The sequence below is a fragment of the Onychostoma macrolepis genome, chromosome 09, assembly GCF_012432095.1.
Source record: "Onychostoma macrolepis isolate SWU-2019 chromosome 09, ASM1243209v1, whole genome shotgun sequence".
Lineage (NCBI taxonomy): Eukaryota > Metazoa > Chordata > Actinopteri > Cypriniformes > Cyprinidae > Onychostoma > Onychostoma macrolepis.
In genome coordinates this window covers 36,033,539-36,060,444 of record NC_081163.1, presented here as the reverse complement: position 1 = coordinate 36,060,444, position 26,906 = coordinate 36,033,539, and the positions used below count along the sequence as shown (strand labels likewise).

Here is a 26,906-nt window from a genome sequence, read left to right as displayed (position 1 = left end):
AATACTACGCAAGCTATGATGACTTTCACCTTGATATTTTAGCGCGGATGTATACCTAGCCGAATTGCACTGTAGGGGGCGAGAACGAGTCTTCGAACCTGTGTGTATGCGTGCTAACATGGATGCAGCTATGAAGCCGCCGGGTTTGCTTCAGGGAAAATTTATTTTTAAGAAGCTTCCCAATGGAAATCGGCAAGTCATTTCTGTCTCTACATGGTCAAGCTCTCTGTATCGCGCGCACAGCGGAGTTCCGCCCCGGTTCGCACACACACACACACACACACACACAAACAAACAAACAAACGTAAGCGCACACACAAGTGAGCACACTCCCACTCCTATTTGTAAATATTAAGCCGCAAAACGTCTATTTAAATATGACTTCTGTGTGTCTCTGTGTTAATGTATGGCGCAGACGCACGGGTTTGTTCACTACTCATACAGAAGACCGCGTGACGCTTGCGGCGATATTAACGTCTGCCGTCTCACTAAATGAGGACATAAATACATGAACAACATCTCCAGAACTGCTCTGAGAGTCACTTCATGAGCATTCGAGCGTTTCATTTGAGAAAAACTATCCTCACGGCAACCCGTCAAAATAAAAGTTCGGTTTCACTTGAAGACATTGGGCAGAACGTAATAGGCTACTACTACTAAAACTATTAAAACCTTATCTTTAAGGAATAATCATACAATGTCTTCAATGTTATTATCAATATTAAATTCTTGATGACTGCTAGTTGTTTACTACTAGTAGTGAACTTATTCTGATCTACTTGGCAGAATTCAAATGAGCCATTTTAATCTAGATTAATCTAGATTAATTCCAAGATTACAGTGAGATTAATCTAGATTAAAAAAAAATAATCTATGCCCACCACTAATATAAATGTATATCCACACAAAATAAATGTCCGCTGTTTGAAAGAAAGCTTAAGTGGTTTTTCTAGGGCTAATCAATTTAAATAATTGTGTAATAATTATATAAAAAAGTTATTTTGGCCACAATTATTCATAACTACCCATTTTACAGAATTTGTGTTTAATTATTTACATTGTAGGGCAAAAAAAATATTGGTACTTCTCGGTTTGTGTTCATAATCATACATTATATCCAGTCGGGTGGTCAAAAAGGGTCCAGCCTCGAAAGTTAAAAAAGCTCCTGTATTACTTTCCATCAGAAATGAATGTCTGATGTTTGTTGGAGATGGTGTAAAAGTGGCTCAAGACGACTGAAGTGACACTTGTATGATGAACATATTGAAATTTAAGCCACAATTCACTCTCAAATCAAAGACTATACACAGACTTTATCAAGTGTGGTGACACAACCTTCAGTTGTTGCCTAACTTTCTTATTGGTTTTTGTACATCACAAGACCAAACATCATAACGGGTTTGTGTCTACATACTTTATGTAGTCTGTGGATGTATATGATGATTAGTATTTTCGTATAAAGTGGGTAAAATACCATTTCACCATTTTTCTCAGTAAATATATTTCTAAAGGTGCTGTTGACATGAAATGTTCACCAGATTTCGGTAACAACCAAAGTAACCCATACATACAAAGAAAACAAAACAAATAAGTTCAGAAATGAAGATATGTGTAATAAAATGGAATGACACAGGGAAAAAGTATTGAACTACTGAAATGTATTTAATACTTTTTACAAAAGCCTTTGTTGGTAATGACAGCTTCAAGACGCTCCTGCAGGAGAAACTAGTGGCATGCGTTGCTCAGGTGTGATTTTGTCTTCAAATCTTGAAGGATCGGTGGGTCTCTTCTATGAACTCTGATCTTTAGTTCTTATTTTCTATTGGATTGAAGTCAGGGGGTTGTCTGGCCGTTCTAGCAGCTTTATTTTCTTTCTCTGAAACCCGTCGAGAGTTTGCTTGGCTTTGTTTCGGATCATTGTCACCCTTATTTCATCTTCTTCATCCTGGTACTGTAGGTGTTGGGACTGAAGCAGCTAATATTCATTTCCACTGACGAGGGGCAGGATTGCTTTCTAATTATTATATATTTCAGCTGGTGTCTTGCAAGTTTTTGCACCTCCTTTTCATGTGTTCAATACTTTTTTTTCCCTGTGCCATTCCATTTTATTACACATAACTTCATTTCTGAACTTATTTGTTTGGTTTTCTTTGTATGTATGAATTACTTTGGTTGTTACCGAAATCTGGTGAAAATTTCATGTCAACAGCACCTTTAGAAATATATTTACTGGGAAAAATGGTTGACGTGTTCAATACTTACTTTACCCGCTGCATCTGGACTTTGTTGACTTTTATTATATGGCCAATTGGTTGAAGCATTCTTCAAAATTAACTTCTTTTGTGTCCCTCAGAAGAAAGAAACCACATGAAGATGAGTAAATGATGGCAGAACTTTCATTTATAGGTAAATTATTCCTTTAAGTTGTTGTCGAAGTTAATTGTGTCAGACTTTTAGCGATGAAAACCAAGGATGTTTGATGTCACTGTCAAATCTGATGTTTGATAACCCCACATTTGATTTGAGAGCTAACATAAAAAGCAAGATTTTTACTTAAATTTTACTGTCACACACTGCAGTTGTGTTGGGTGAACTATTCTTTAACACAACGCCATAGATCTGAACTTTTCCTCTCTCCCGTTCTCCAGAATAGCCATATTTCACAGGACAGAGGCTGGGGCAGAAAAATGCCTCCCTCATCTCTGGCTTTAGTCCATTACTTTCCAATTTATTACAGTGCCATCGCTCCATCCTGAGCATGAGACAGCATGTACAGCAGACGTGAGTGCTGTCTTTCTCTGACTGACTGAGCACACAGGGCTGTAACTCCATCTCAAAGCACATCGGCCCAGCGGTTTGATGGGAATGGGAGGTGACAGCGTACCTCCTCATCAAACGCGCTGCAGGACGGGAGCTGCGAGTGGCATGTTAATTCAGCCCTGTTATTGGTCAAGAGTCCCAGTGGTGGGAGGATTGGACGAGTAGGGGACAGCTTGTGAGTTTAGGGTGTGGATGTTGGATGGCTGTCTCCCAAGGGCACCTCCACAGAGTCAGGCTGCAGATGGGGACAGAGCCTAATAGTGTGATGATTTGCGGTCTTCAGTGGTGTAGGATCAGGTTGAGATGAAGCTCCTCATAGAGACAGATTGAAGACTCGTCTATTTCCCTTCAGCTCGTATAACCAGTGGTTCTTGATACATGGCCATGTAACACTAAATAGCCACTGAAACCTTGACTGTTAGTAGAAGAGTAAATTGACACAAAGAGAAACGGTGCAGCGATTCAGTTACTTTTAATGCTTGTGAATCACCCAAAATTAAAACTGAAACGTACTTTCTTCTGCGGAGCATAAAAGAATATATGGTTTGGTATTGAAGAATGTTGGTTCAAAAACTGTTTTGGTGGCCACTGACTGATATTGTATGGACACAGAAATATCTTCTTTACTTTAATATTTACTTCTCAATGCTTATTCAGTATTAAACAATTTAGCCCCGCCTGATGATTAAAGATGCGGTCACATTAGTGCAATTTCATCAAAACAGGATCCATTGTAAATGTTGTAGCAATATATGAAGCACCATTCATACTGAAGTCACTTTTAAGCCTGATTTTTATTAGTCAACAGGTATATTTGCGTCACCAAATTGAATACGAGCTACATCTGCTTTGGGGACTTTTTTTGAGTAAACTTTTAATAGAAATCTGTGCAAAGCTCATTTTCACATGGATTTCATTTGAAATAATTGGATTATGTTCATTGAAGAAATCAATGAAGAAATGTTCATTTTGACCCCACTTTAAAAGTGTGAACTACATTAGTAGTCTAACTGATCATAATATGTATAAGGTACAGTAGCAAAACTCCCGCAGCTTCAGAGAGAGTGAAAAAAGTGCATGTAACGCTAAATAACCTCTGTTTTGGTGCACGATTCCTTGACTGTAAGTGGAAAAAGTCAGGAAAAAGTCCATGTTAAAAGGAACTTAGAGTAGAGTTGAAACATTTCAGTGATTTAGCTGCTTACAATGAACTAATTTATAATGTTTATCGGTAAGTGCTGTTTTGAAAGTCTCAGTATGTGGGGCTATTTACAGTAAATGGCCTTTAAAAGCATTTAGAGATAGTCATCTGTTTTATTGTAAGCATCCTCCAGTCAAGTGTTCCAGTTTTCTTACAAACTACACTTACTAAAGACACATGACTTTCAGTTTGTTACAGCCCTCTACTATCAAGCAGTATTGTTATCAACTAAAACTATTAAAATATTTTTTGTTAATTGAAATAAAACTGCAAATAAAAATGACTAAACATACTAAAATTGTTCAAATTAAAACTGAACAAAAAATAAATGAAACCTGCAGTAAATAGAAATAATAGAAATAGAAAAACTGAAATAAAACTGAAAAATATAAAAATAAAAGCAAAATTCTAAATATTAATAATTATTATAATAGTATTTAAACTATTCTAAAATAACAATGCTATCAAGACCAAGTGAAAAAAAACAAAAACATAATAGTAATTATTCTAAAATAACAAGGCTATCAAGGCCAAGTGAACAATAATGTATTTAAATGTTATTTTAAGCAGTGGATGTACAGAGATATTCCTCAGAGATTCAATTTTGGTTATAGGCCTGTTTAGTGCTGTCTTTAGGTCATGGACCTTTTTTTCTCTCCTTTTCTTTAAAAGATGCTGTTAATTGCATACGGGAAGGGTTTATTAAAAAACTGGAAACTTTATTAGAAGGTAGTTCTAACATAAATGTTTAATGGATTTTAAAGGGAGTCAAGGTGAAGTCATTACGGCCTGATCCTTCAGTATGCAAGCCAGGCTTCACCTGACTGAGATTCACATTAGAAATTCCAGAGAGCATTTCAAGAGCAAGACTGAGACGAGAGAAGACAGATTTGTCTGTAATCCCCTTTTCTAGCTGGCTGTGTCCAAGTCCCCTTCCAGCTAGACAACACGCTCACAATGTTCTCTGTGTACTAGCCAGTGGCCTGTTAGGCTCAATTGAAAGTGCACGTGTCTGTGCAGGAGGGATTGGGTGGCTGTTTTGAGGGATTGCAGCCAGTTTATGTATTTTCATTTGTAGTTGACTGAATTGACTCTGTCGAATTGGCCAGAAAGTCTGGTTTAAGCTAGTAATAGTCGTAGTTTTGGAACTGCTTGGTTAGTACGTTCTGCAAGTGAACGTCACTTTATTGTATCATCCCAAAGAGGCACAAAATCCCTTTCACAGACTTTTACATTAACTGTTCCCTCCTGGTGGAACAACCTACCCAACTCAATCCCAGCAGCTGAGTCCTTAGCCATCTTCACGAATCAGCTAAAAACACATCTCTTCCATCTTTATTTGACCCTCTAACTCTAGCACTTAAGCTAACTGAGACTTGTTTTGAGTATCATTGCTCTTTTGTTGATTTTGATTGCTTCCATTGTCCTCATTTGTAAGTGGCTTTGGATAAAAGCGTCTGCTAAATGACTAAATGTAAATGTTATTATCTTGTACACCATCTTGCACCAGCAACAAACCAGTAACCAACTGGCCATGCCAGTTTATGACGCTCAAGCTGGTTTTTAGATGACATGTTGGCCCATTACTAACTTGGTCCAACTAGAAACCAGTAACCATGTTCCAAAAAACCACGTTAAACTGGATTTTCCAGCAGGGGAGCTTCTGAAGAGAGGCACGCGATTGCGCTCTCGGTCATGTGCGATTATTCTGTTTTGCATATTTATGTTGACGTTAGCTCAATGCACACCACATGTCATGCTCATAACACGTGTAAACGTTTGTGTGTTTTCTCTCATCTGTCTGTTAATGTGTTTATTGCTCTGGTGAACTGTGGGGAAAAACAGAAGTTGTGCGGTAAGCATTAATAGGACATCAAATGGCTCATTGAAGCACATACTACAGCAGATCGATGGACTCATTTTGTGACGAAGCTTTTGGCAGCGAATCCCACACAGCAGCTTGTTCACACAGCCCCCTTCCAGCTACCACAGTTATTACCGCTCCCACTCAACACAATTGTCTCTTTCTCTCTTTCTCTCTCTGGTTAGCTGTCATACAAATCTATTGTGCATACTAAATTCAAATCTAATGGCATCATTCATGCTGTGAACCCTCAATCCTGACATTTCCTTCCCATTCTAAAATCTTTATTCATGTGACTTTGAAAGTATCCCTCTCCTTATGAATGCCAGATTTGTCCACAGTCATCGTATTGTACTGTACTTGACTATATAACAAAGCTGTAAAAGGAGGGAGAACATCTTCATAATTAGATTCTAATAAGATGTCAGCCCCTGAGGTCTAGGGTTCAGTGAACATAGTGACTTTGTGCGTCTTTTGTACAAAGCACTTTTGTACTTCTGTCTGTCAATCATCTCTTCCAGGACACATGAAGGAGAAATGATGAAGTATAGGTAGTATACTTTCGCTGTTGTCTTCTCTGAGCTGTCGAGCACACTAGAACATCACTACAAACAGTGGGATTATTGGTGCATGCTGAATAATTTACATTTCATTTTTAAAGTGGAAACAGTTTTCTTTTCTGTTTTTGATCTCCTTTGTTTTTGCAGTACCATCTGCCTTAAATATTTTGGCTTTGATTACACAGGACAGTGGGTCCTTGATCAGTGAATGCCCTTGAAGATGGCTGATGACTGCTGTGCATGCTTCTCATATGCGTGAAATATGTGCAGGTCTGTGCAAGATAACGGAAATATTTTCATAGATTTTAGTATTTTACAGTGCTCATATATTTGTTATTAAATAATACACATTTATGATATTTATCGTATTATGATATATACATTTTATTTATTATTTATATATTTATTTATTTATAAAATAATTTGCACATTACCGTAGGGTCTGTAAGATTTTTAAAATGTTTTTGAAGGAAGACTCTTATGGTTATCTAGGCTGCATTTAATTGATCAAAAATACACTTAAACAACAATGTGAATGTCTTTACAATATATATATTTTTTTCACTTAAATGTATATTTAAAATGTAATTTATTCCTGTGATGGCAAGGCTGAATTTTTAGCAGCCATTACTCCAGTCTTCAGTGTCGCATGATCCTTCAGAAATCATTCTAATAAGCTAATTTGCTGCACAAGACACATTTCTTATTATTGTCAATAGAGGTCAACCGATAGTGGATTTTACCGATACCGATAGCTAGGTTGGACCACACTGGCCGATACGGATTAATCAACCGATAGTTTTTAAAATGGTTACTGAAAGAAAGTTAGTGCTTTACTATTTCTTTTTTTTTTTTTTTTTTAAGTACTGAACCATACTTTGTAAATGAATAAAAATATTAATATTATTTACTATATTGATCATTAAAGTTATTTCATAGTTTGCTAATGTTAAAAGAAGAAACTTTAAAATTTAAAAATGTAGCCTATTAGTAGCTAATAGTGAATGTTGAAATGAACACACTCCAACATGGAACGATACTTCTCCAGTTTTCATTAATGCTACGAATGGACTCTTATTGTTAAGTATTACCATTTAATTTCAACAGTCATGCTTAAAGATGGCCATTTTTAAATCTCTACACAAGGCCATAGCATTAAAACGACACACATATGGATATTGTATGTGTACTCACACACTTTATTTGCTTCTATTTTTTAACACTTGATGATTATCTAATCAAAAATAAAAAAGAGTCAGTCACACACCGGGCAAAAGCGCAGCGCTGCGTCTAGGAGAACTCAGAGATATCACACACACACACACACACACCCACCAGACGCTTTGCGTTCAATTCAAGTGGCGGTCTAAAACAATTTATTTAATCACCAAACGGACATAAGTTTGCTTCAAGAATGAACAATGTGGCATAAATGAGTTTGAAGTTCGGTGTTTAAAAAAGCAGAGCAAGTGGAAGGAGAACGCGCAGTCTGTATTACAGCTCTCTATATGAAGCATACAGACTTTATTAGAGCCACAGAAAGACAAACGTTTTGCTGAAAACTGCACAATACATAATTTATAGCCTAGAGTGAAGTCATTATGTACATTCACAACGATTTGGGACAAATATAATGTAATTTAATAGAAAACTATGTGAATGGCACTCTGGATTTTCTGTCGGCTGTATTTAAATGCGCGTCTGGAGTTTCCCGCTCTGTGCAGCGCGCAGTGTAACGTGTCAAAATAAACAACACGTGCTGTCAGTGATTTCCGCCTCTAGAGGCCGCTCTCGTACTGTATAATGCCAACGGACCCTTCTCAGCCACTCCAGCAACGGTTGCAAACCGGAAATCTATCGGCATGGATTTTTGCCGATAACCGATAGTTGCGGCAATCAACTATCGGTGCCGATTAATCGGCAAAACCGATTAATCGGTCGACCACTAATTGTCAATGTTGAAAACATGTCTTTACTGTTACTTTTGATAATTTTACTGGCCCAGAACTTTTGAATGCTTGTGTATTTTTGAGTCATGACCATGGAATAATGAATGATTAATGGAAATGAACTGAACCTTACATTAAAGGGGTCATATGATGCGATTTTTTTGTTTTCTTTAGTGTGTTATGTAGCTGTTCGTGCGTGTATAAGATCTGCAGAGTTACAAAGCTCAAAGTCTCCCACAAAAGGATTGATTCTATCTAAAAGAGAAGGCTGATCCAGACCGGGCTAAAACGGCTCATTCAAACACGCCCCCACATGTCTGCGTAATGCCGCCCAAATGTGCACGCAAAGAAAGAAGGCGTGGTTTCAGTAACCGCAGTAGTGTTGATGCAGCCATGTCAGGGAGACGTTGTGTGTTTCTGTGCAAACGCAAAAGCACTTTATTTGGCCTTCCGAAAGTAGATGCAATTAGGAATCATTGGTTAAGATTTGTTTACAACAGCACAGCACAACCCAAATGTTCGAATTTGTGCAATGCATTTTATGGACGACAGTTTCATGAACCTAGGAGAGTACAAGGCTGGCTGTGCACAAAGGCTATTTCTAAAAAAAATTAAAATAAAATAAAATGGGTCAATTCCGACTTTGCTATGACAATCTGGTGCTTCTGAATCAGCGACTGTAAGTATGTTTTGTTATTAGTTTAAGTATTTGCTATTGATTTTTCAAATGCTGAGTTTTGGGCAGTGTAGAGTAACGCGTTTTGTGTGTGTGTGTGTGAGAGAGAGAGAGAGAGAGAGAGAGAGAGGGTCACATCACAGTGGAGTCAGCTGTCTTAACCGCGGTTTGTGTGCAAATACATACGAGCATCATCACTGTGTCTGTCATGTGACTCTGTTCCCCTCTCGGGCTTGAACTGATGGTAAAACTAATGATATTATTAACTATCTTTAATGTGTTCGGCCAATCACAATGCACTGGGTCAGTTGGCCAATCAGAGCAGACTGTGCTTGTCGGAAGGAGGGGCTTTTGTAGAAAACGACACGTTTGAGAGAGGCGGGGCTTAGAGGAAATACAATAATGTACAGTATTTGAAAAATAATGTGTTTTTTGAACATTAAAGCATGTCAACATATTCTGTTACACTAAATACACAAAATAATGATCTTTAAAATAACATCATATGACCCCTTTAAAATCCTTGCAAGTATTGCTTCATCCACAATATAATGTTAATATTCAGTATATCACCCAACCCTACTTTATGCCCATTCATTTGCTGTCCTTTTAATCCAAAATGCGCAAGGGCTGGTAAAGGATGTTTGGATGTTTATTGATATGTAATGTGTTGATTAGCCATTGATGCTAATTATGAAGCACAGATCTGGGCGTGAAAAATCAGTCAGACAGCAATCATCCGGCAAACGCAGACAGATTTCAAATTGTGATGACCTCTCTTCCACTGCAGTCTGGCGTAGAGCAGAGAGGTGTATGTATTCACCTAATGTATCTCGTCGTTTTTCTCTCTGTTTCCCCCCCTTTATCTCCACTGCTAATTAATCTGTCTGAAGCGTGCAGATTTAGTCCTAATACTCAGACCGGCTCCGATCAGGCGGGCAGTAATGTCCTAATGGAGCATCACGCTGCTTGAGTACCACAGGAGGAAAGGAAAAACAGCCACTGGCCTTTGTCTCCCTGTGATCTGTGAATTCCTCTTTTAGCAAAGGCCTGTTTACTGTGCTGTTATTTTGGAGAGCAGCGCACAGCGTGAGAGACAAATAATGGCTGCATGTAAAAACACACATCATCATCCCCCCCCTGTACATTTCCCTTTCTCTGTGTCAGTGCCATGTACTTACGCAGTTAGAGCGTTTCTCAGGAAGTGTGTTGTAGTAATTAGAGCCCAGGGGCAATCACCTCTGAAGAAGCCAAATGAAGTGAAGAAAGTGCTTTTCTGATGAGGCGCACAAACTGCGTATCATATGGAAATTAGTTCTGTAAATGAAGATTCGTTTGCTTTTGATGTGAGCGTCGGTTTGAATTTAGTCCAACGTGGACCATTTTGTCATGGATAAATTAGGGTTGGGAGGTTTGGAAGTTTTATTTTTTATTTTTTTTTTTATGATTTTTAACTAGTCAACTTGAAAATGTAACTACATGATTCAAGTGACTTTTTCTTTATTAACCCTCTAGTTAAAGAAAATTATATTCCAAGTGCACCACACATGAAGTTGTCAACATGATGTAAATGTTAAACAAATCACTTGTTAAATACCTTTGCAGAAAAGATGCATGAGCTACACCTACATATTGTACAAAAGTGTCTTACACATATTATGTGACCCTGGACCACAAAACCAGTCTTCAGTCACTGGGGGGATATTTGTAGCAATAGCCAGAAATACATTGTGTGGGTCAAAATTATCGATTTTTCTTTTATGCCAAAAATCATTAGGATATTAAGTAAAGATCATGTTCCATGAAGATATTTTGTAAATTTCTTACCGTAAATATATCAAAACCTAATTTTTGATTAGTAATATGCATTGCTAAGAACTTCATTTGGACAACTTTGAAGGCCATTTTATCAATATTTAGATTTTTTTGCACCCTCAGATTCCAGATTTTCAAATAGTTGTATCTCGGCCAAATATTGTCCGATCCTAACAAACCATACATCAATGGAAAGCTTAATTATTCAGCTTTCAGATTCAAATTGACACTTAAGGCTGGTTTTGTGGTCCTAGGTCACATATGTTCAGAAATAATACAAGGAAAATGATAAATGTAAAATTCAAGGTAATTCAAATTCAAAATGACAGGTAGCCTATAACACAAGTAGACACAAGGTATAACGCAAGTACTATTAAAGGTCCCATGGCATGAAAATTTCACTTTCTGAGGTTTTTTAACATTAATATGAGTTCCCCTAGCCTGACTATGCTCCCCCAGTGGCTAGAAATGGCGATAGGTGTAAACCGAACCCTGGGTATCCTGCTTCGCCTTTGAGAAAATGAAAGCTCAGATGGCCCAATCTGGAATCTTCCCTTTATGTCGTCATACGGGGAAAGGTTACCTCCCCTTTCTCTGCTTTGCCCGCCCATGAGAAAATGAGCTACTACCGTGCGACGCGAGCGCAATATTTTTTTTTTCCTCGAGAGACATCATGGCTTGCAAACAAGCGAAGCATGGCAGTTGCTCAGTGTTTGGATGTACAAATGAACACCAAAGTATTTTTTTAGTTCCTTCATCCGAGCTACATGATAATAACTGAAACAGCATACATAAACAAACCAACTAAAGTACCGCATCCAGACACAATATTTTAAACTAACCATTCGGAGACGTCCTGCTGTAGCCGCTGATCAGATTCTGGGTCAAACTGAAAAGCTTGAATGACTGCGTGTCTATGAGCCATTGCGATACATCCACTGTCAACATTAGCGCATGGTAGCGCAAGCTGGTTAAGGCCACACCCCCACCCTCCACCTTGCCCCGCATCTCTCATCCTTAAAGCTACAGACACAGAAATGGCACGTCCTAAGGAAAGCTCATTGTGGGACTGGCTCATAGTGGCTGAAATTCTGCACCAAGGCTGAATTTCGGGAAACAGACCTCAGATACAGTATTAGTGACCACTTAGGCCTATATAAAAGCATCCAAAAAGCAGTATGTCATGGGACCTTTAAAGGGGTCATCAGATGCCTATTTTCCACAAGTTGATATGATTCTTTAGGGTCTTAATGAAAAATCTATAATATACTTTGTTTAAACTTTTTTACCCTGTCAGGGTGTTTTCAGCAAGTTGTTTTTTAGTCCATGTTGCTTTAAATGCTAATGACTCTGCTGACTGCTGATTTGTATCTTTATAGGATGGATGTGTGTACACTTCCAAGACACATTTATGTTCGAACAACCTGTAAAGTGAATTTTGCATCCGATGACCCCTTTAACTATAAATGTTCTGTAAAAACAAAAGCAGGTTTTTTTTATTGGATTGCGCTGCTTTTCCATTGTTTTTTCTAAACATGGACGTGTTTGACTGTTGTGCTTGCATCTCTTGCAGCATCTCCTGCATGAAGCGACAGTCTACAAACGCAGCGCTCAAGTTAAAAGTTCACTCCCATCTTCTTGCATGTTTTTGCTATTCCACTGCCCGCATCTTTGCCAACACAAAAGCACATTCTGTGTGAACGGTCGTCTAGCGCGATATGAGCGCGTCACATGTGAGCGGTTAATCACGTCCGCCGGCATGCGGTTCAATCTTTCTTTTCTCTTTACTGTTATCATTGGCATATTGTCAAAGTGTCTAATTCTAACGTTTGATAATGTTTCTATTCAAAATCACGATTCCTCGATTTCTAAAAAATAAAATCGTGGCAAAGCATTATAAAACTGGATGTGTAATAGGGGATTGTCTTATAAATCATCTGATGCACGCTGATGATTTAGTTATTCTGTCCCCTTGCAGTGCGGGATTGCAACAGTTGCTTCGTGTATGTTCAAGCTATGGTGTGCAGTTTGATATAAAATTTAATAGCAAAAAGAGTGTGGTTATGATTGTCAAAACCAAAGAGGACCTTAAGCAAAATGTTCCATCTTTTTATATTGGTGATCAAGTATTAAATGTTGTGAATAAAATAAAATATTTGGGTCACATTATTAAAGATGATGAAGATGACGTGCGGCGCCAATGTTGTAAGTTGTATGGACAAGCAAATATGTTGGTTCATACATTTTTTATGTGTACAGATGAGGTTAAAATAGCTCTTTTTAGATTGTACTTCATTGTGTACAGCGCACTTATAGTGTAATTATAGTAAAGCTAAAATGAAAAAGCTTCAGGTAGCATTTAACGATGCACTGAGAATTTTGCTTAAGCTCCCAAGGTGGACGAGTGCAAGTCAGATGTTAGTACACTGTAAAAAGTGAAAGTTGACTTAACTTAAAAAAATTTAGGAAACCCGTTGCTTTAAAATGATTAAGTACATAATAATAATAAAAATAAAAAAAAGTTAAGTGAACTTGACAATTCAATTAACTTTATTTTTTTAAAATTATCATTTACTTTTAAGGCAACGGGTTTCCTCAATTTTTTTAAGTTAATTCAACTTATCACTTTTTACAGTGTATATAATAATATTCCTACACTGTAAAAAAAAAAAAAAAAAAAAAAAAAGTTGAGCAAACTTAACATTTTTTGAGATTTGAGCTTTCTCAACTTAATTTTTTTAGGAAAGTTTTGAGTTTTCTCAACTTTTTGTTGTATAAACTGAAAACAAGAAGTTGAGAAAATTCAAAAATCTGCTGAAGCTGGTTGCCTTCGCTCAATTTTTTATTTTTATTTTTTTATTTTTTGCTGTGTACTCTTCATGCTGTGTTAAGGAAATACGCGTTTAATTTTATGTGTCAATTGAGTAATTCAATTATAATGGTTCTAAGTGATCCTACATTGAGTGATACTAAGTACTCCTGGTATTGGAAGCGCTGGAATGAATGTTTGTATGTTTTTTAAATAGTGTTGTGGCATGTATATTTATGTTTGTATTGTCTTGTATTTAGTTACTTTTGTGGATATGGACCTAAGAGTCTGAAATAAAGGAATGATGATGATGATGATGAATAAATTCGAATTAATCGATAAAATCTGAAAAAAAATTGCCCAGCCCTTGGCTAAATCATCTTTTCTTTCTGTCTCTCTTTCTCTCTCAGATCGGGACTTTAGTATCCAGGTGACCACTGAGCGCCGGGCCTACACGGCTGGTGAGCCGCTGGAGCTCCGCTGCACCATTGATGCTCAGAATGTTCCAGAGCGCTTCTTCTCGGTGTCGTGGGTCTTCAGCAGCTCACCCGTAGCCGTGATTGGGCCCAGTGCCGTGCCCGTACTGGGACCCAACTACGTGGAGCGGGAAGCCACCGGCCTCCTGACCGTGCGCAAAGAGAGCCCTTCCGTCCACCTGCTCAAGTTGCAGCATCTGCTACCGGAGGACTCTGGGAAGTACATCTGCAGAGTGACAGAACGGGAGAAGACCCTCACTGGAGACTTCATCGACCGCAGCAAGCGGTCCCGTAACGTTCAGATCACTGTAACCCCTATCAGTGAGTATCATGGTTCTTTATCGGCCCTCTGTTTCTGACTGGCCCCTAGAGTGGTCAGCTGATACCTCTCAACAGCGCTCTCATTAAATGAAAACATGAACCTTTCGGCCTCAATTCGGATGTTCATTACCTTAAGTGGATTATTCTGGGTTAGTTTAGGTTATAAGAGAATGGTTTAAAAAAGCAGAGTTCAGAAATTGATTTAGTAGCATTGTGGAGGCAAACGGCTATTAAAGTTCTTATTTCTGCAGAAGTTCTCTAAAGAGCAGAGAATATACTTAGTATCGTCCCTTACTTTCTCAGATGCTTTTCAGTTCATGTGCCAGGTGCTGCTCTCTCTCCCACTGTGAGAAGTAATGAGTAAACAGGAGAAAAAATAATAGTCGTCTGAAAGCTAGATAATAGAACTTTGCTATTAATGTATAGCAGTGTATTTTATTCCCAGTTTTGACAAGCGAATTTAATGTATGTATGTATGTGTTATTTTAAATTGTAGTCCCATTTTATTTAGAAAAATGTAATACTTGTATTCAGCAAGGATGCATTGCATTTATCAATAGTGACAGCACAGAAAAAGATTTATATTTCAAACAAATGCTGTCCTCTTGAACTTTTTATTTAAAAAAGAATTCTGAATACTTAAACAAAACAAAAAAAAAAAACTGTTATTTTTTTCAACTGTTTTCAACAATAATAATTGAGCACCATATTATTATATTAGAATGATTTCTGAGAAATCATGTGAGAATGAGGACTGGCTGCAGAAAATTTAGCTTTGCCATCACAGGAATTTATTACATTTTAAAATATGTTTTAAAATTGTAATAATAATGATTCACAATGTTACTGATTTTACTGTATTTTTAATGAAATAAATGCACTATTGGTGCGCATTAAATACTTTTAAAAATGTAAAAAAAATCTTACAGACCCCAAAATTTTGAGCAGTACTGTAAATGCTTCTCTGATTATTAAAAACTTGTGAGTGGGCAATACAGTACTGTGTCCTATATAAAATCGCTTAATGCACAGCATTTTTTCACAACTTGGTTTTGTGGAGGCCTGAAAAGCCCTTGAAATAGCATTGCATTTCAAGTGAGAGTTACTTGAAAAGCCAAGTCTAACAGGCATGAAATGAAAGTGGGAACGCCGTCGCCTTCAGTGTAGCCTTAGTAGATCCCCAAGGTGGATGTGATTGTGCCCAGGCTGAGAAACCACGACTGAGCTCAAGGAGTTGATGAAAGCTAGATGAGGAGAGGAGGTTAATCAAAGGCTAGTAAGAATACATCTGTTCTGCTCAGACTTTGGCCACCCAAATCCAGCCTCTTCCAACAACAGTCCTTTCACACTCCATAAGTTGAAGGAGATCTTTCTTTCTTTCTCCTCAGGGGAATCAGCTTTTATAGGGTCTTGAAGGATGTCTGGCAAGTATGCATTACATCAACACGCCATATTTGTGCAGTTATTTACATGGTTTAGCTACATCAGCATGTTACATATTTCCATAATGCCCACCTGCTGGCTGCTTTTTGCCCACCCTCAAAAAAAAAGTTGGTTAAGTGAAGGAGACGCTTTTTTTCCGCCACGTGGGCAAAGATTTGTATGAACTTCTAAACCCGAAGCCATAGTTACCATAGATTTAATCTTGTTTGCTGCTGCACATGAAGTCTCGGGAGCTGAAACCCAAATATGGTAAGGGGCGTTGCATTTCCCACACATGCTCTAAACGGTTGACCAATCACAACAGACCAGGTGACCAATCAGAGCAGACTGGGGTTTTCGAAAAGTCAGGCTTTAAAGACACTGGAACTACACTGTAAAAAAAAAAAAAAAAAGTTGAGCCAACTTAAAATTTTAAGGCAACAAGCTTCAGCAGATTTTTGAGTTTTCTCAACTTGTTATTTTAAGTTTATACAACAAAAATTTGAGAATTTCCCACAAAAATAAGTTGAGCAAACTCAAAAATCTGCTTTTTTTTTGCAGTGTACAACGGTAGGTGCTGCCGCAATGCACAGTATGAGGAAAAAATGTTTTAGGAATTTAAATCATGTAAATGTTTTCAAGCAGACCCCAAAAATAAAATTATGAACTTTTCAATGAAAATAAAATGGGCACTTTAACATACTGTATATCAATTAGCCACAGTTCCGCCACTCATTATTGTGCCAGTTTCTCTCTTAAAGTGATAGTTCACCCAAAAATGTGAATTCTATCATCATTTATTTACCTTAACATCATTCCAAACCTGTATGACTTTCTTTGTAACACATATATTTAGAATATTCATAAAAAATGTCCCAGGTTTTTTTTTTTTTTGTCCGTACAATGAAACTCAATGAGGCCTGATGTGATTGTGTTGGACCTCTTGACTTTCAAACATTCTGCAAAATATCTTCTTTTGTGTTACACCGAGGAAAGAAAGTCATACATGTTTGTAACGATGTGGAAGTGAGTATGTTTGGGTGAAATGTTGTATTAAGGTGGCTAGAAAAAGGGAAAGGACTCTTGGAAAGGTTTGCGAATGAGGCACTTTATTACACCATGCTTTGGTCTTTTTAGTCTTTGCCCCCGCAGGAGACCCTGTGCAATATTTGCAGGGTTATTATAGCAGTAGATTGATAGTTGCAGTATGGATTCGAGACAGCACAGAGTTTAGCCTCATCTTCACCCACATGCTCGCTCTCTCTCTCTTCGGCTCAAGGCCTCACTATCTAAGTAGATCTTTCAGGCAATATATACGACTGAAGCATCTGCATGTAGAGACACTGAGACACTGGGTGAAGGTACAGCCATACCCCACATGATGACTGTGTAAACTTCTTATTTCATCTCCTCAGAGAATAGGAGCACATTAGAAATTGAAGAGGTTTCATCCCCAGATGTTTTGCTTTTGTTATGTATGAAATCAAAGCCTCTTGTGTTCGTTGCCTGGTTGGTCATGGCGGTTTTCTTCTCAAGACGTTCTGCTAGAGCCTCTTTCTGAAGAGAGCCTTTGGTGACCCATGGGAAGAGTGCAAACTTTGTCTCTTTAAAGTCCCATTTTTGTTTTATCACATGCTGCTTTTATAGAGACGTGGTGGTGCGAAATCCCTGTCGAGAAGCCTTTGATCTACACTCGTGCTTATGAGATCTCTCAGGCTCTAGACCTCTTGATGAGAAAACTATTCTGAGGCCTAGTCTGCTGTAGAGTGCAACGGAAAGATATGGAAGAAAAGATGCCATTCCTATATTGATTTTAGTGATTTTGTACAAACCTCAGACCTACCATGAGCTCAAATGTTGTCAAATGATTCAATGTTCTGTTAAAGCAACTTTCAACGTCAACTTAAAATAATTCTTTAAATTGAAAAACTGCAATACCCATAGACCTATAGACCACCCACTCCCATAAACCATTGCAAATGACTTCTTATTGTACTGTATGTCAACTCATGCATTTGTTTTGCATTAAATATCATGTTATTTTATGCTTAATCAAGGACGTTTTATACTTAATCTTTCTTTCTTTTCAAGACATTAATACTTTAGCAGGCATGCATTAAATTTATCAAAAGTGACAGTAAATACATTTATAATATTACAAAAGTTTTCTATTTCAAATAAATGCTGTTGAACTTTGCTATTCATCAAAAAGTTTTCAAAACTGATAATAAGAAATTAAATTGTAAAAATATTCACATTATAACTATTTTACTGTATTTTTGATCAAATAAATGCAGCCTTTGCTGTGCATAAGAGCCTTTCAATAACATTTTAAAAACCGTACAAACTTTTGAACAATTTCAATATGTTTATTTATATTATACATTGGTTTTATTTTACTTTTTGTTACCATTTTTTAACATTGTGAAGCTTTGAATCAAATGCGCTAACATCGTGATTCATGTGGGTGCTTGGTTCACACCTTAAAACTCTTTAATGAAGAATGTTTTTAAATGCCTGTGGAGAGTCCCTGCTAACTACGATGCAAATCCACCAAACACTGTCCAGTACAGGCGGTTCCTACAATACTTGAGGAGCCTGGTGGAGACCGGAACTAGGTCTATGTGTTCTCGCCTCAAGCCTTATCAGCCTCACCTCCAGAGGCTTTTGCAACTGACTCACAACCAGACACAATATAGCACAAGAAAACAGACCATTCATAGAGAAATGAATGGGAGCAATTGAAATGCTAAAAATGGTTACTGTAGGTATAGAAATCTGACCTTTAAGTTAAAAAAAGAGCCTGTTGCCCTAGTGGTAAAGGCAGCGCCTCAATATATTGCTCCAGAATGTGCCAGCCAGCTAAAGAAACTATGATGATACAATTGCATTGCTAATTTGATGTTTGTTACTGAACTAGAATGATGAGATGTTTTCTTCATTCAAGCAGCTATGCACCTAATGCATGCAGGGAAAATAGTGTTTTAGTGTACTTGCCTTTAAGGGACTGTATTACAATGACAGTTTTAACCCAATGAGAATTTGTAGAGTTGTTTCTTGTACAGCTTGTCATGAGTAATTTACTCGTACACAATGTAAATGTACTCTAATTAATATGATAAACTAGCACCAGTGTTATGTTTCCAAAGACTGATGTCTCATTTCCTCTGTTGTTTGTCTGTCTCTCATAGGAAGTAACATCACTGTGTCATTATCCAGTAACACTTCAGAGATTATGGAGGGGGAGACCGTCCAGTTGACCTGCGTTGTTAGCAACACTGTGGGTCCCTTGTCGGTGGCGTGGCAGTGGACGGATAAAGAGGGGGCGGGTCCCGCTGTGAACGTGGCTTCAGTGGATCGCGAGGGCACGGTCACTCCTGGGCCCAGCTTTAGGGAGCGCACCAGCTTTGGAGAGATCCGGGTGGAGCGGGTTCGACCCGACACGTTCACCCTGTTCCTGTATAATGCCTTCCCCACAGATGATGGCCAGTACAGATGCAGCGCCACCGAGTGGTCCCTGAGCGGTACTGCACCTGACTGGATTTGGCAGCAGATTGGAGACGAATCCGCCACCAAGACTATCACTGTAAAATCAGTTGGTAAGACCACATATGTTATTGGGGAAGAAATTATAATAATTATAATATAAATTAGTACTGTAAAACGATTAATCGCGATTAATCGCATCCAAAATAAAAGTATTTGTTTACATAATGTGTTCTGTGTGTGTGTATTATGTATATATAAATACACACACATACAGTATATAGTTTGAAAATATTTACATGTATATATTTATATTAATATAATTTATTTAATATATAGACATAACATTTTTATGAAATACATACATGCATGTTTGTGTATTAATATGTACATAATAAATATACAGTTCACACACATATATTATGTAAACACAACCTTTTATTTTGTATGCGATTTAATCACGATTAATCATTTGACAGCACTAATGAAAATATAGCTTTATATTTATTTTGGCATTAACTTGTTTATCTTATATTCTTGGCCAGATTCTTATATGATTATTTATTGCTTAAATAAATTGATTTGAATAATATTAAGTATTTTCATTTATTTAATGTTTTTTTTTTTAATTATATATTTACATAGGTTTAAAGTTTGGGGTCAGCAAGATCTTTTTCAGCATAGTTTTATTAAATTAAAAAGACGTTAAAGACATTTACAATGTTACAGAAGATTTATATTTCAAGTAAATGTTATTCTATGAACTTTCTATTCATTAAAAAAATCCTGAAAACAAATTTATCTCTGTTGATCAAGCAGACAAAAATATTAAACAGCACAAATGTTTTCAACATTGATGATAATGATAATAATAATATGTTGCTTAAGTACCATTAAAAATGATTTCTAAATAATTACGTAACACTAAAGACTGGAGTTATGACTGATGGAAATTCAGCTTTGCAATCACAGGAATAAATTACATTTTTGGAATACATTAAAATATAAAGCAGTTGTTTTCAATTGTACTGAATACTTGAACAGTTTCTATATGTGTGCATGTTTGTATTTATAAAAGATTCCCTCATAAAAGTAAAAAATGCGCTTGAAGTTCAGCGCCAGGGGACAAACATTTCCCCTTCATAAAAAGTTCATTTCTGACACTGTATTTGCATATATAGTGTATTTGTACTCATGCAGTGCATTTTTACTGTCAACATCACATCATATTTATGACATCATAAATTTTCTGCTTCATAACACACATTCATATATATAAACTCACACTTGAGCTCACATAGTGGCAGGAATACATATCCTCTCAAGTACAGTAGAGTATTGGAGTGGCATGTGCACTGTAAAGCCGGATCCCCGCCATATGAAGTCGATATAACCCACTCATGCTTACATTGCATCCTGTACAAGAAGAGCAGTGGAACACTACTGCTTTCAGCATTCCATCACAATCAATAGCCGTGACTTCCCAGTCTGCTCTTTAACTGTGTATGTAATGAGAACACACACACACACACACACACACACTGCAGAAAGGAAAAACATGAGTGCATGGCAAGCTGGCAGATGCTCTAAATAAACATTGTGTGAAACTGCATGTGTTGCGTGACAATGAGTGGTTTTTAGACAAGATACTAGACAAGATCAGTTCTTGATAACATACAATATGTCTGTGGTTTTGATGGTGAAGTGTGCAACTTTTTTTGATACTTAAAATACTTTCTACTCTTCCAGCTCAGTTTGTAGAGACAACTCTGAGTCAGTCATTCATAGAGTTTCTTTCTGAAGAGTTGTTCTCAAACATATGCTCTCGTTTGCACAGCCTTGCATTGTGGTTTATATTTTAACCAGAGGCATGTTTTTGGTGAACTGCCTGTTTGGGGCGGAACAAAGATATACTTTATAAAAGAAAATGTTATGACCAATTTTAATTTGAAATTGTTTATATTAATTTAAGTTTGTAAAAATTAGTGCTGTCAAACGATTAATCGATTAAAAGTTTTTGTTTACATAATATGTATATATTATGTAATATTATATATATTATGTATATTATAGTATGTACTGTGTATATTTATTATGTAAATATAAATACAAACACATGCATGTATATATTTAAGAAAAATGTTATATTTATATATTAAATTTATTTATATATAATATAAATTATATAAATATATACATGTAAATATTTTCAAAATATATACTGTATGAGTGTGCATTTATTTATATATATATATATATATATATATATATATATATATATATATATATATATATATATATATATATATATATATATATACACACATATACACACACATATACATACACAGTACACACACATATATTATGTAAACAAAAACGTTTATTTTGGATGCGATTTAATCATTTGACAGCACTAGTAAAAATATATTAAAGAAAATATGCATGGTAATTTGTATATTAAATTAAAATGAAGCCGGTTTCTCTCTCAAAAGTAACTTTTGTACTTTGAAATGGAAACACATTTTTATGGCAATCTCTAAAATGCTTGATTTTCTTTTTCTTTTTTCTCTTTTTTCTTTTTAAATCTTTATATTGTAATCACACCGGATTGGAAAAAGGAATTTGTCAAAGATGTGGGAACCCTAAATGCTGTTTTAAGGTTGGGAATCTCATCCAGAATCAGGTCTTCATGCATCCTGCATATTGAATCTTTGATGAGATGACAAAGACGGGGCTTTTTTTATTTATTCCTCTTAATTATTTATATCCGTGCTCTTCCTCTGCGATGACATTGATCATTTTTACTTCCTCTGCTGTCAGGATCAGCTTCGTTGAAGCGTTTCATCAGCTGTGCTTTTGATTTGAGGCTCAAAGAGTGGCAGCATGATGCTCTTGATGTCTGCTGTTTTGGCTTTTACTGTAAGTACACAGACTTCTTCTCCAGGTGTGTTGCAGGAGTCACTTTGCTCGAGGTGGATGATCACGTGATCGTGTGATAGTCACTCTTATGCGTCCGTGTGGGCATAGACGCTGTTTGTGTCCTTTGCTCTTGCCCTGTGACAGGTGTGTTGGTGGTGCTGAGTAAAAATAGCAGCGTTGTGTTTTCCAGCGTTGACTCTGGGTGACTGACCAGGGCCGGGTGTGAAGCAGGGCCCAGTTTGTGGTGTTATTCTGCTGAGAGAGTCTTAACATGCTCATTAGTGTCTGGCAGTGGTGTGGGTGCTGACTGGCTGCAGGCCACCCTGTAGCGCTGGAATCGTTTGGCTGGGTTACACATGACACCCAGAGGTGAGGCCAGACACGCATTCTGCCACAATTTACTTTTTTTGATCGCTAAGAAAGCAGTTAGAGCTCCCAGCATGTTAATTGGATGGCAGATAAATATGCATTCTTGGGTTTAATGAAACGTCTGCTAGTGAGCATGCTATAGGAAATGATTAGGTGAGAAATTTGTATGTAACTTTCTCTTTAGTTTTCAAACTTTTGGAGGTTTAAATAAAAAAAAATAAGAAAAAAATGAATAGAAATAGAGAGAGCTGTATTTATGATTTTGGACTACCCATACTGATCATTGTTCATAGCATGTAAAGGCAGCTGAATATTTTCATGTCCACTAAAGTTTGGGGTGGACATACTACACTTCTTGTTCCATTGACTGCTATTCATACACATGCAGTTTTGGAAGACGGGAAACACAGGCTTATACAAATTGTATTGTGTTCAAAAGTTCTTGTTTGGTGCAAATATATATCACATGAAGACATGTTTCCCATAGAAGAGTGATGCCTCGTGGGTGGTGTGACCTGTAAGCTGAATTAAAAAAACGCAAACCTTAAATCTGCAGGATTGCAACATTGTGGTAAAGTGGAGTAGATTCTATATTTTAAACTCATTATATATATATTACATGTTCAATTATGTATTTATATGCCACCTCATTATAACATCATATTATGACCATTGCAGTCTTCATAGAAACTTCTAGAAGCTCAAAATCTAGTGTGACTGCGACTTTTTCAAGAAATGAATGCTTTCATTCAGCAAGGATGCATTAAATTCATCAAAAGCGGCATATAATGTTACAGAAGATTTCTAGATAACACTTTACTTAAAGCCTTTGTGTAATGCATTATAAAAGTAGCTTTAATTATGCATTATAATGCACCTCATACAACGTTGTAAATGACAGTTATAATAATACATTATAATACTTATCTGTTCATTGTTAGACCTTTTGAAAGTGTAATGTATTAAAACGCATGATAGACAACGCTTCAACTATTATAATGCATTTTATCTTTGGTTACAATTATTTATAAAAATATATAATACATTAACAATACAAGGTAAATTATTATAATGTGATATGCATAAAGGCTTTAAGTAAAGGGTTACTGATTTCTATTTTAAATAAATGCTGTTCTCCGTCTATTCATCAAAAAATCCAGAAAAATTGTGATATCCACGAATTATCACACAAATGTTTTCAACATTGATAATAATCAGAAATGTTTCTTGAGCACCAAAATCAGCATATTAGAATGATTTCTGAAGGATCGTGTGACGCTGAAGACTGCTGAAAATGTAGCGTTGCCATCACAGGAATAAATTACATTTTAAAGTACATTAAAATAGAAAATGTTATTCTGAATTGTATTGTATTGTATTGTAACTGTATCAAATAAATGCAGCCTTTAAGAGCATAAAGACTAAAAAACATTTAAAAATACACAAGTTTCATGTCCATCATGATGACTACACTCTTAAAAATAAAGGTGCTTCATGAAGCCACCTCTAAATGGTTCCATCTGAAGAACCTTTCTGTTTCACAAAAGTTGGTGAAAGAAGGCTCTTCAGATCATAAAAAGGTAAGAAAGAGATGGTTCTTTGAAGAACCTTTGACTGAATGGTTCTTTCTGGAACCAAAAATGGTTCTTCTATGGCCTTTTAAGCACCTTTATTTTTAAGAGTGTAGACCTCATAGAGTTGCATCCTATCAATTGCCTTATGAACCATACAATTTAGCATGAATAGTAATACTTGTGTCAAGAGAAACATTCAAATTATAGATTAGATATGTATATTGGAAAAACAGCAAAGAGAAGAAACCTCAGCGACCAAAGGAACGGCTAGGGTTGGTTCTTGACATGAAAAGGCATCCAGAGGCCGACTGAAGCTCTGCCCTTGTGTCAGTCTGTGAGATTTGAAATCTCTATTCCCACTGTGTGTGAGGCTGGGTGTACGCCGCATGTTTTTCTGAGCATGTCTGTGTGTCTGGAATAATCAAACACTACAGCTGTGGCTGTCTGGCTCTGCCTGGACTCGCTCCTCCACCCACTTCCTCAGATGCCATGATGGTTCCTCTGATCATTGATGATTGCGTATTGAAAACATACAGTTGGTCACACAAAGTAGCAATGGGAAAACTGTTGGAATGTGAGAAAGATTGTGTACGTGAAATCCCTGGTGATGGTGTGTCCATAAAGAGTCCCGCTCAGCGTGTGTCCTGCAGTCCTGCTCTCTGGAGAAGATGGCATTGATCGTGGCTCCCTGCTGTCTGCAGTCAAATGAGGATAGATAGAAAGACATTACTGGTCATGTGTCTACAAGAGAGTGAAGCACTGGAATCCATCAACACATGAAAGATATGCGAATGTTCTCTCTCTGCCTTCCTCTCTTTATTTCTCTCTTATCACTTCTTGTAAACGTCCTCTCATTCTTTGGAGTCACACATGCTCAGGCCTGTCCTGTATTTTCCAGCATTTTTCTTTCTTTCTTTATACGCCTGATCACCCATTTAACCTATCATTACATTTGCACTATTTTAGTAATACATTTTAATGTTTTAAAGGGATATCTGTCATATTGCTCCAAATCTTTGTGACGTACTTTATTAAGATATTTTGAAACCAAACAGTTTGGTTACATTTGACTTCTATTGTATGACCAAAAAAAACACACACGTTTCTTAAAATATCATCTTTTATGTTCTTCAGAAGAAAGTCGTAAGTAATACAGATTTAGAAACGTAATGAGAATGAATGCATTTCATTTTCCTTTTTAAATGTTATAATGTTTAGAATGGCGTTAATATTGTGCATCATAAGCTTTAAAATGAAAACAATGTTATGTTTGCAAATGTTTGTTTTGATTGAGAACTATTTCTCCTTTCGCTCATCTGAACATGAGTACATTTAACCAAAGAAAGTGGTGCTTACCTGAGGTAATGACAGAGAAAAGAGGCTTCAGTTACAGTATTTCAGTCCAATAAATAACAACCAAGCTAAATGTGACCTTTATTATAGGCTAATAAGTTTTTGCATTGTTTGAAATGGTTATTGGCCATTTTATTGCTAGAAATCACAAAAATATTGTTTAATAGATGTAAACGTATCATGACTGATAACTGCATTAATGATATTTGGTATCATGTCAGAATGAAAATAAGTGTTATCACCCATCACAGTGTTATTAGTGGTTTATTTGGTCCTCGGACTGACTCAAATGTTAACTCTTGAAATTGTGAGTCTCTTGAATTGAATCGAGCCTAATGTTGCTTTTTGTCGCAGCTAAGACGACACGAGAAAGATGCGTTTTCTTGCTATTATTTCGTGATGCACAGTCTTTTTATGTGATCACATTCAATTCTGACTTCAAGCTCACAACTCAGAGAAAATAAGATTATTTTTTGTAGAGCTATTGTTTTAGCAGCTGAATAGCTTTGCGGGAAACACTGCTATAGATCCACCGATAATCCGATTTTGAGGCTTTTTTTTTTTTTTCAATATCTGAGCAAAAGTGAGCTCATTAAATGTTAAAAAAAAGCATCCAGCAGAGTGGATTTCCTGTGGTTTTTTTGCTTGCAGGATTAGTTTGCATGTGCTCAATAAACACGGGATGTGTGTGTAATCTGCTTTTGGCTGCTTTCCGACGTTGCTGCCCACAGGATTGAGTTGGCATGCTACAGGTCACCTTGTCCAAATTTTATCAAAATAATGCAGAGTAGATTAACTCTGCCGTTCTCACGCTTTCCTCCCAAACAGAACAAACTCCTGCTAGCCTTTCTCAGCCTAGTGAGCACCTGAACTCTGGGATTTCTCCAGGGAAGTCTTTGAGGCTCATTAGCATGCAGACAGAGTAGTTTGATAATGTAGACGTCTAACTTTACTGCCCCGTTCCTTTAATAGATGGTTTGCATAATTGAAGGACACAGAGGCTCTCCAAATGAAATTCACTTTCTCAACTCTGCCAGGCCCTGTGGTACTACTGAGATCTGGGCAAAGCTTGTGCCCGGCGGGTGTTGCGTTAACCTGCCCTCTGTTACAGCCCAGCAGCGTGGCATCATTAGGGCACTGGCAGGTAGGCTGGAAATGGATCTCGTTGTCTCCGTCTCTGTATGGCCTCCAGCTGCTGTCATCCGTATCAAGCACAAACACTCAGAAGTAGCCAAATGACGCTTTACTCCTTCCACTGAGAAAATGATTCGAGTTCCAGAAATCTCTTG

The 26,906-nt window shown here is 36.9% G+C and overlaps 1 protein-coding gene across 3 annotated transcripts in view; it reads left to right on the top strand.

Annotated features, from left to right (window-relative positions):
• igsf3 (immunoglobulin superfamily, member 3) overlaps positions 1-26,906 on the top strand; it is a 171,090-nt gene that overhangs the window by 103,230 nt on the left and 40,954 nt on the right. For all 3 annotated transcript variants that reach the window (XR_009272768.1, XM_058786544.1, XM_058786543.1), the window contains exons 4-5: positions 14,105-14,491; positions 19,105-19,512. Coding sequence is in view for 2 of the 3 variants with exons in the window: in XM_058786544.1 (XP_058642527.1) it covers positions 14,105-14,491; positions 19,105-19,512 (795 nt within the window). In the remaining variant the exon portion in view is untranslated. The remainder of the gene's footprint in view (positions 1-14,104; positions 14,492-19,104; positions 19,513-26,906) is intronic.